Raw genomic sequence first — 11214 nt, 5'->3', positions numbered from 1 at the left:
TTGATTCATGACTGCATAGTTGGGCAACGTCTGTAGCAGGGCGCTTATACCCGTCTTTGTATACAATGTAGATCAACAGTTCACAGACAACGTTCGCGTTGCTTCACTTCGCCAGGTCGAGCGTCCTATATTTTGACCTACAGGTACACCACATGTAGGTCAAAATATAGGACGCTCGCCCTGGCTCCGCGTGAGGGCAGTAGGTTTTGTGCGCAGAATAGTAATCCGAAGTCAGCCCTGCGGTAGAATCTGGGACAGTCCCGCACTCCACGTAAACACGACTGTGTGGTACTACGGACCTATATAACCTGGATAGGAAACGCAACAGATAGTTATACAAGTCAGTGGTGGTACGAACAGGCAGCGAACTGTCACAGACAGCAGGACATGATCTGTGTGGTCTGAGAATTTGAAATATACAGACACAATACCTCTTCAATACTAATTATGGGCTCAGCACTGTCCACGGTCAGGGAGTACCTGACCCCTGCGTCGGAACGTGTGCAGTCGTTTCTACCCCCGGATGTCTCAATCCGCACTGTCCTCGTCTTCTCGTCCACCCTGCTCCTAGGCTATCTGCTCCTGAGAAGGGATGGGAAGAAACGGCCACCCGGGCCTTTTGCGTTCCCCGTCGTGGGCAACATGCCGCAGATGGCCGGTATCAAGGACGTCTATCGCTTCATGATGAAGCTACGATTACGTTACGGCGACGTGTTCAGGCTGAAGATAGGGCCGATGACGACGGTGGTGGTGTGCGGCCCCAGTCTGGTACGCGACACTCTGGTGAACAAGGGCAGCTACGTCATCAACAGACCCAACTGGATCTACATCATCGACAAAATCTTCAAGGGGAAAGGTGAGTGTGAGTGTGAGTGTGAGTTGTCCCGGTGACAGAGGGAATACCTGTTTTACTGTAAAGCTGTAGACCACCCGACTACGACTATAAACAACGAGAAGGAAAGTGGTTTTACTATTTACCATCCAACCATGACCATCAAAAACATATCAGGGAAAGTGAGAGACATGATTGTTTTTTGTTGTGTTGTTGTTGTTGTTGTTGTTGTTTAATACCAGCTATATGACGGCGGTCTGTAAATATTAGAGTCAGGACCAGATAATCCAGTGATTGAAATCATGAGCGTCGATCCACGCAATTGGGATACGATGACATGCATCAACCAAGTCAGCGAGCCTGACCACCCGATCCCGTTAGTCGCCTCTTACGACAAGCATAGTCGCCTTTTACGGCAAGCATGGGTTGCTGAAGACCTATTCAACTGAAGACCTGTTTCCGGAGAAACATGACATGAGAGACATGATGCTTTATTTCGGTACTTGGAGGCCATTGAGCCAAAGTACAATAGGCATAAGAACGGTGAGAGGCTACATGATTTAGACACAAAGTGTCTACAAAATCATAGATATAGATTAGCTTGAGCAATAATAACATAATGATATTAATGAGATTATATTACGAGGATGTGTCATGCTGGTTTTACGAAATGAGTGCCAGGACCCTTGTATTTTCCGAACGAGAGCGAGGGTAATACATGAATTCTTACACGAACTTCGTAAAATCAGTATGACACGCATGCTCGTAATTTCTTTATTACCCATTATGTCTTAATCCCTTTGAGCTCCCATTTACAAAATATGCACTGATCACCACCGCTGTCCTAGAAAACCACACATGGTCGAACGACGTCAAAATCTTCAGCTATGACGTCGTTTCTAGTGTGACGTCATTCAGTTCTTACGTCACAGTAAGATTCGAATGACGCCAACAATGCCCCCGGATGACGGATACAATGCATTGGGGCGTGAGAAGTGATAGTTGCACGAGTGCAGATAGCATTTTTATGAATTATGATATTTATATCCCCGTGGGTATTAAAGAGAGGATATTATATATTGCATATCACCCGAGTGTCTTTTGATATCAAATATATCAACAAGTGTTGATATATTTGATATCAAAAGACAAGAGGGTGAGATTTTATTTATCATCCAACATCATTTTCCCAACTTTTTAAATGTGTAGACAGTAATAAGCAGTGTCTTAAGTGTAAAAAGTACTGCTAACAGCTTCAGTAGCAGAGCCATTAGTGATGTCATTTGATTGTGACGTATGGTAACCAATGACGTCACGATGGTCTGCAAAGCATTGTGATGCACTTTCATTGCAGCGATTTCCACAGTGATGATAAATGGATGATAAATGAGTGTTCATGTCATACTATGTTTGTGCAACGAGTGTCTAAATTCCGGTATTTCCCGAGCGAGAGCCCCGATATGTTTACCCTCGCAGGTAATAAATGATATTATTATCTACTAGGGCCAACATACCGGGGTTCATAAAAATATGGGGGACACGGGTGGCCCAGTCGTCTAAGGCGCCGCGATTCGCTGTGCAGAGTTGCGTCCCTTGGGCACGCCAGAAACCTATGATTGTGGGTTCGAATCCCGTTTCGCCAATTAGGTTTCTAGGTTTGTCAGCACCATACCCTTGCTCGTGGGTTTCACCGAAGTGGTAAACTTCTGAGACCTACATCACTTCGGACTTTCCTCCCACATTAAGCTGACACGCCGTGACATAACTGGAATACTGTTAAAAGTGGCGTTAAACCCAACTCACTCACTCACTCATAAAAAAATATGTGCCTTTGGGTCATATCACGTCACGATACAACAGTGTATTGTTTCCGTCATCCGGACGGCATTGTTGATGTCATTCGAACCTTATTGTGGCTTGAGATCGTAATGACGTCACACGAGAAACGACGTCATAGCTGAAGATGTGTCATTTGACAAATTGTGGATCTGCTGCTGTTGCGACTTGCTGTCCTTAGCAAACTTCTGCAACGCACAGGTGTGCAATTCTCTCACATAGCGCGAGTATCTTGCAAACACATGTAGTCACACATTGTACAGCCATATGTAGCTATACATGCAACTCTCTCATCACATACAGGTGTGTTCTGGAGTAATGGCGACCAATGGCGCCATATGAGGAAGTTCGCTGTTGTGGCCCTGAGGAACCTGGGGGTTGGGAAGCGTTCCCTGGAGGAGCGAATATTCGAGGAGTGTAGCATCCTGATCGAGGCGTGGGAGGACCTGGACGGGCGCAGCTTCAACGTCAAGCCGTACCTGGCAAATGCTGTGGCCAACATCATATGTAACATCGTGTTCGGGGAGAGGTAACATCATATGTAACATCGTGTTCGGGGAGAGGTAACATATGTAGCATCGTGTTCGGGGAGAGGTAAAATCATATGTAACATCGTGTTCGGGGAGAGGTAACATATGTAGCATCGTGTTCGGGGAGAGGTAACATCGTGCTCGGGGAGAGGTAACATATGTAACATCGTGCTCGGGGATAGGTAACATATGTAACATGAGTGAGTGAGTATGGTTTTACGCCGCTTTTAGCAATATTCCAGCAATATCACGACGGGGGACATCAGAAATGGGCTTCACACATTGTACCCATGTCGGGAATCGAACCCGGGTCTTTGGCATCACGAGCGAACGTTTTAACCACTAGGCTACCCGACCGCCCCACATATGTAAATCGTGTTCGGGGAGAGGTAACATCATGTTCGGGGAGAGGTAACATCATGTGTTGTAACATCATGTTCGGGGAGAGGTAACATCATGTTCGGGGAGAGGTAACATCATGTTCGGGGAGAGGTAACATCATGTGTTGTAACATCATGTTCGGGGAGAGGTAACATCATGTTCGGGGAGAGGTAACATCATGTTCGGGGAGAGGTAACATCATGTGTTGTAACATCATGTTCGGGGAGAGGTAAAATCATGTTCGGGGAGAGGTAACATGTGTAACATCGTGTTCCGGGAGAGGTAACATCGAATGTAACATCGTGTTCCGAGAGAGGTAACATCACATGCAACATCGTGTTCGGTGAGAGGTAACATCATGTTCGGGGAGAGGTAACATGTGTAACATCGTGTTCGGGGAGAGGTAACATCGTATGTAACATCGTCTTCCGGGAGAGGTAACATCACATGTAACATCGTGTTCGGGGAGAGGTAACATCATGTTCGGGGAGAGGTAACATCATGTGTTGTAACATCATGTTCGGGGAGAGGTAACATCATGTTCGGGGAGAGGAGTGTAGCATCCTGATCGAGGCGTGGGAGGACCTGGACGGGCGCAGCTTCAACGTCAAGCCGTACCTGGCAAATGCTGTGGCCAACATCATATGTAACATCGTGTTCGGGGAGAGGTAACATCATATGTAACATCGTGTTCGGGGAGAGGTAACATATGTAGCATCGTGTTCGGGGAGAGGTAAAATCATATGTAACATCGTGTTCGGGGAGAGGTAACATATGTAGCATCGTGTTCGGGGAGAGGTAACATCGTGCTCGGGGAGAGGTAACATATGTAACATCGTGCTCGGGGATAGGTAACATATGTAACATGAGTGAGTGAGTATGGTTTTACGCCGCTTTTAGCAATATTCCAGCAATATCACGACGGGGGACACCAGAAATGGGCTTCACACATTGTACCCATGTCGGGAATCGAACCCGGGTCTTTGGCATCACGAGCGAACGTTTTAACCACTAGGCTACCCGACCGCCCCACATATGTAAATCATGTTCGGGGAGAGGTAACATCATGTGTTGTAACATCATGTTCGGGGAGAGGTAACATCATGTTCGGGGAGAGGTAACATCATGTTCGGGGAGAGGTAACATCATGTGTTGTAACATCATGTTCGGGGAGAGGTAACATCATGTTCGGGGAGAGGTAACATCATGTGTTGTAACATCATGTTCGGGGAGAGGTAACATCATGTTCGGGGAGAGGTAACATGTGTAACATCGTGTTCCGGGAGAGGTAACATCGAATGTAACATCGTGTTCCGGGAGAGGTAACATCACATGCAACATCGTGTTCGGTGAGAGGTAACATCATGTTCGGGGAGAGGTAACATCATGTTCGGGGAGAGGTAACATGTGTAACATCGTGTTCGGGGAGAGGTAACATCGTATGTAACATCGTCTTCCGGGAGAGGTAACATCACATGTAACATCGTGTTCGGGGAGAGGTAACATCATGTGTTGTAACATCATGTTCGGGGAGAGGTAACATCATGTTCGGGGAGAGGTAACATGTGTAATATCGGGTTCGGGCAGAGATAACATCATGTGTAACATTACTGTGATGAAATGACAGGATCCTCGGCTTAATGAAAAGGACTTAAACATCCAGCAAACACAATTTTGTTTTGAAACACCCCAGATAATGCTCGATGAATAACAAAAGCAGAAAACCTGACAGAAAAAAAATATGTAACAATTTAAAAGCGATACATATATTTGGTTTAATGTTTATTCCTACGAGACAACATATTGTTAAATTGTCTCATACTTGCCTGATGCAGTCACATACTGTAATATTGCTCTTTGAATTGAACCACATAGCTTGTTGGGGCCCAATATTGCATCAAGGGAATCTTTTTCATTTTTCTTGAGAGCCGCACTTCTAAGATTTTGTTAACATAACGAGGACTTACCAATAGGTAATGTTGAATTGTTTCAGGCGTAGGTTCAGGTGTGATCTCGCTGTGCAGTTGCGTCCCTTAGCCGCCTTAGGATCCGCTGATTGTGGGGTTGAATCCCAGTTACGCCCCAATTAAGGGTGTCAGTACCTTTCCCGTGCTGGTTGAGGGTAAACATACTAAACGTCTACCTCGCCTGTTTCTCATTTAGCTCTCACGCCATTGTATCACTGAACTGCTGTCCAAAACTCACTCATCATTGTTGAAAGTTAAGTCTAGAGTGTCTTATGTAGTAGGTTTGAGTACAAAGACAAGGAGTTTAAGGAGCTGGTGGGTTAACCAATCTCATTAAAATCAGACCTTAGTTCTCGCTACCGTGGGTTACCCTTGGTACACGAGTCTAGTGTGTCTTGTGTGTGTCTGTGTTGTAGGTATGAGTACACTGACAAGGAGTTCAAGGAACTGGTGGGTTACCCTTGGTACACGAGTCTAGTGTTTTTGGTGTGGGTCTGTGTTGTAGATTTGAGTACACAGACAAGGAGTTCAAGGAACTGGTGGGTTACCCTTGGTACACGAGTCTAGTGTTTTTGGTGTGGGTCTGTGTTGTAGATTTGAGTACACAGACAAGGAGTTCAAGGAACTGGTGGGTTACCCTTGGTACACGAGTCTAGAGTTTTGGTGTGGGTCCATGTTGTAGGTTTGAGTACACAGACAATGAGTTCAAGGAACTGGTGGGTTACCCTTGGTACACGAGTCTAGAGTTTTGGTGTGGGTCCATGTTGTAGGTTTGAGTACACAGACAATGAGTTCAAGGAACTGGTGGGTTACCCTTGGTACACGAGTCTAGAGTTTTGGTGTGGGTCCATGTTGTAGGTTTGAGTACACAGACAATGAGTTCAAGGAACTGGTGGGTTACCCTTGGTACACGAGTCTAGAGTTTTGGTGTGGGTCTGTGTTGTAGGTTTGAGTACACAGACAAGGAGTTCAAGGAGCTGCTGGGATACCTGGAGTTCCTCTTCAAGAACGCTGGTATCCAGGTCCCTGAAAACTTCTTCCCGTGGATCAGGTACATCCGGGGAGATGCGCCAGTGAGTTGGTTTGGTTGGTTGGTTTGTTGTTTAACGCCACACTCAGCAATATTCCAGCTATATGTCGGCGGTCTGTAAATAATCCAGTGATTTAAATCATGAACATCGATCCATTGGGATCGATGACATGCATCAACCAAGTCAGCGAGCCTGACCACCCGATCCCGTTAGTCGCCGCTTACGACAAGCATAGTCGCCTTTTACTGCAAGCATGGGTTGCTGAAGACCTATTCTTGACCCGACGCCAGTAAGTAGCGCCGCAGGATGTTGTCGTGTGGCCGTGTTGATAGAAGTCTGTTGTTGCCTCGTGGCCACCAGGGTCGAAACGGGTACCCTGGTACCCGAGTACGATTCGGGTAGAGCTACTATTCGAGTAGTAAAATAGTTTTCAAGTTCTCGGGTGAGTTATCTCCCTTGTTGAGTTACGTCCCTTTTGAGAGACAACGTGATATATCAGATACAAAACGGAAACGTTTTCTGAGGACAAATTAAAAACTATATTTTCTCTTTGTGGTATACAGTGATTTTTTTAAAGAGGGAACCACTTCAACGACTTAGAAACCATTTACAAATGCAAAACAATCGACTCTCCTAATCGTTTTCGAAGTAGGTAACGTATAAGAAGCAACACTGGCTAGGCGATAATAACGGCATATTTCATTATACAACTTAATACCAGTAATAACAACCTTATTATACCAACTACAGTAAACTACGATATAACGAACATGCTCATTACGAACTAACCGATATAACGAACTTATTTTTTAGTCGAGGCCATTTGTTTTGTATATATGATGTATATATGCTTATAACGAACTACGGTTATAACGAACTAAAATTAGGGGTCCCTTTGAGTTCGTTAAAACCGTAGTTTACTGTATATTAACTATATTAGCGTACATTAAGACGTTATATGGTCAGTGGTGTTTGAAAATACGGGGAATATGAATTTGGATTTGTAAAAAGTAAATTCAATGTGATAAATAATGATCAATCTCATACTGCAAAAAACACTTTAAAAAGCCATGAAAAACCGAAGTATATCTGCACAGCATTATGTGAACATATGCACGTCATCGTATTCTAATTGCGTGGATCGATGCTCATGATGTCAATCACTGGATTGTCTTGTCCTGACTGGATTATTTACAGACCGCTGAGTGCGGCTTTAAACAACAAGCAAATAAAACATGTATGATGAAAACATGGAAGAGTTTAAGAAATTCTTATTAGATGTACCTCGCCAGTAGCGTTAACAACCGACACCAGGACCAAAAGCACTTTACATGGATACATCACTGCCACGTTCTGAGCAACACTTGGAAACCTGGCTCTTGCTTTGATCACTTTTCAATGTTTCTATAGATGTTAACATTGTAGAAAAGTAGAATTTGTTTCATATACATTTGCCAAATTTGAGCTGAACTATTTGAAATTATTTTCGCTTTCCATGTTGCCGTGGGAGATGGATGTTTTGCCTTTTCACGTTGCCATGGTGATGTTGCAGGCGCAGAAGATGATAAACAACGACAAGAAATTGCAGGAGTTTGTGGTGAAGAAAGTGAACGAGCACAGGGTGGACTTTGACCCCGATAACCTGAGAGACTTCATTGACCTCTTCCTGAAGACAGAACAAGAAGGGGACAGTAAAAGTAGGTGGAATTGAGAATGTCACGGCACAACACTGTGTAACACTCTGTAGCGTGTAGAATGGGCGTGTCTTCCGGGCACTGAACCCCATTACATTCATACATACATATTTCCAAATTCTGGCAGGAGCGGTCGGGAAGCCCAGTGGTTAAAGCGTTAGCTCGTCAGGCTGAAGACCCGGGTTCGATTCCCGACATGGGTACAATGTGTGAAGCCCATTTCTGGTGTCCCCCGCCGTGATATTGATGAAATATTGCTAAAAGCGGCGTAAAATCTCACTCACCCACTCACTCACTCACTCACCCACCCACCCACTCACTCACTCACTCCAAATTCCGGCACTCTTCTCGTGCGTTAGTGCCTTTCCCGTGCAGTGACACGTGTTGTGTAGTGGGATGCTTGTTTCAGTCGCTGTGGAGGACGTGTTCCGGACCACTGTGGACCTATTCCTGGCAGGGTCGGAGGCGACGTCTGTGGCGCTGCAGTGGTTTTTGCTGTACATGGCGCGCTTCCCAGACACTCAGCAGCGTTGCCTGGACGCAGTCAAGAAGGTAGGGCATACTCATGTCTGTCAGCCCAGCCGAAATAGCGGATTTGTAAAACGATGCATGTTAAATTTGATTTTAAACTGGCTGATAACCTTGTACAATTGAAACAACACCGTCTCACTCCTTGCTGTAGGAGACGGGCGGTGGGCGGCCCGTGAGTCTGGCGGACAAGGACAAGCTGACTTACATAGTTGCCACCCTCAACGAAGTCCTGCGCCTGGCGTCCGTAGGTGAGTCACTGGCAGGGGTGGATCAGAGTGTGTCACTGGGCGGGTCAGGGGTGGATCACAGGGCGGGTCAGGGGTGAATCAGAGTGTGTCACATGACTTGACAAGGATGGATCGCATGAATCACTGTTTGCGACAGGGGTGGCTCAGGGTGTGTCACCAGGCGGGCAGGGGTGGATCGGGTTAATCCCTCGGTGGGTCACAGGGCGGGGCAGGGGTGAATTGGGAGAATCGGTGTAATCACTTTGTGGGGCAGGGGCGTTCACTGAGCAAGGAAGGGTGGCTCGGTTTTATCACTGGGTGGGGCAGGGGTTGATCGGGGGGATCACTGGGCGGATCACAGGGGAAATCAGGGTCTGTCACTAGGTGGGGAAGGGGTGGATATCAGGATGTGTCACAGAGCGTTGAAGGGGTGGATCAGGGTGTGTCACCGGGCGGGGAAGGGGTGCATCAAGGTGTGTCAACCGGCGGGGCACTGGTGCATCAGGGTGTGTCACCAGGCGTGGCAGGGCTCGATCAGGGTGTGTCACCGGGCGGGGAAGGGGTGGATCAAGGTGTGTCACCGGGTGGGGCAGGGGTGGATATCAGGATGTGTCAACGGGCGGGGCAGGGGTGGATCAAGGTGTGTCACCTGGTGGATCAGGATGTCACAGGGTGAGGCAGGGGTGTTTGTGGATGTGTCACTTGCCTTCATACCTCCTTCCCCGTTGTCCTTTTTTGTGTGATTGTTTGTGTCACGTTTCCCTAGCGCCGTTGGCACCCCCGCACTCTGTGGTGAAACCAGTGGAGATCGGAGGCTACAATCTCGACGTCAACGACCTCGTGATGTTCCATCTTTATTCCTGCCACATGGACCCTGAGTTCTGGACAAAACCGGAAGTGTTCCGCCCCGAACGCTGGATAGACGAGGACGGCAAGATCATCAAGAACCCGGCTTTCATGCCATTTGGGGCAGGTGAGTATACCACCATGTCTCGAACAACATGTCCCAGAGGACAAACATTACAAGGATTCATTTTTTTTAACGTTGGCTGGAGATAAGCAGTCCTGTCCAGTATATAATGGCCATCGTGATAAAGCTGTCTTATTGCTCCCTTCACTCACTCACTAGATTTTAGGGTAGCCTAGTGGTTAAAGTTTCGCTCGTCACGCCGAGGCCCCGGGTTCGATTCCCGACATGGGTACAAAGTGTGAAGCCCATTCCTGGTGTCCCCCGCCGTGATATTGCTGGAATATTGCTGAAAGCAGCGTAAAACCAAACTCTCTCACTCACTGACTAGATCTTGTCTGTTGTCTTGTGTTCAGGGCCTCGCACGTGTTTGGGGGAACCCCTGGTGATGATGGAGTTGTTCCTGTTTGCCGCCAACTTGTTGCAGCGGTTTGAGTTCCGACTGGAACCTGGCGCTGAAATACCGAGTCTTGAAGGGCATCAGGATGGCATCACTAACAGACCTCTGGACTTCGGCTTGCAGGCACTCGCCCGCTCCACGGCCTAACTCTCATGTGAAATAATATGTGTGCAGCAGAGCGAGTATGCTGTAGAAGTAAAGGGCCAAGCAGACGACATCTACGAGCTGATTATATTAAAAAACAAAACTTTTTGATAAAGCAAAAAGACACAGAGAAAAGGTATCCGAGAAACTTGTCAGAGTTAGAAACTGTGTGCGATGAGAAAACAAAGAATTCTGGACGAAAATAGGCGTGGGAAATGAGAGGAGGAAATCAGTGGCAATGGAAGTGAGACTTGAGGATGGAAGTATCACCAATAATAAAGATGCTGTGTTGGAACGGTGGAAAGAGTTACAGTGACCTACCTAATTGTAATTACTCTGATTAAACTGTGAATGATCAAATGACTGAGGCTCCAAACACGGATGATGTCTCAACATTAGATTTGAACAGAGCTGTCACACACGAGGAAGTGTGGGAGGCACTCAGCTCGGCTAAGCCAGAGGCTCAAGGTTATGATAATATCCCAACTGAGGTGTTGAAAAACGAAAGATGTGCCAGTTTCCTATGAAACCTGTTCAATGAAAACTTCTTGTACGGGATGATTTTATCAGATTGGTCTGAAGGCATTACCAATCCCATTTCTAAATCTTCTATTGCAGATAGATATGATCCTTTGTTAGCTCCCTGACTAGCTCCCTGACTTACTCCCTGAATA

General features: G+C 46.5%; 1 protein-coding gene across 1 annotated transcript; it reads left to right on the top strand.

Moving 5' to 3' along the window:
• The first annotated feature begins 201 nt into the window (after positions 1 to 201).
• LOC139444378 (cytochrome P450 2J4-like) lies at positions 202 to 10654 on the top strand. Its single transcript, XM_071225344.1, has 8 exons — positions 202 to 856; positions 2972 to 3197; positions 6493 to 6619; positions 8130 to 8274; positions 8681 to 8823; positions 8954 to 9050; positions 9796 to 10002; positions 10353 to 10654. The coding sequence occupies exons 1-8, from the start codon at positions 448 to 450 to the stop codon at positions 10541 to 10543; spliced, it is 1545 nt and encodes a 514-aa protein (XP_071081445.1). The 5' UTR covers positions 202 to 447; the 3' UTR covers positions 10544 to 10654.
• Positions 10655 to 11214: the final 560 nt, after the last annotated feature.

Source organism: Haliotis cracherodii, unplaced genomic scaffold, assembly GCF_022045235.1.
Source record: "Haliotis cracherodii isolate W230 unplaced genomic scaffold, xgHalCrac1.p SCAF_5, whole genome shotgun sequence".
Lineage (NCBI taxonomy): Eukaryota > Metazoa > Mollusca > Gastropoda > Lepetellida > Haliotidae > Haliotis > Haliotis cracherodii.
The sequence above is the reverse complement of the archived record's forward strand: the minus strand, read 5'-3'. Positions and strand labels throughout refer to the sequence as shown.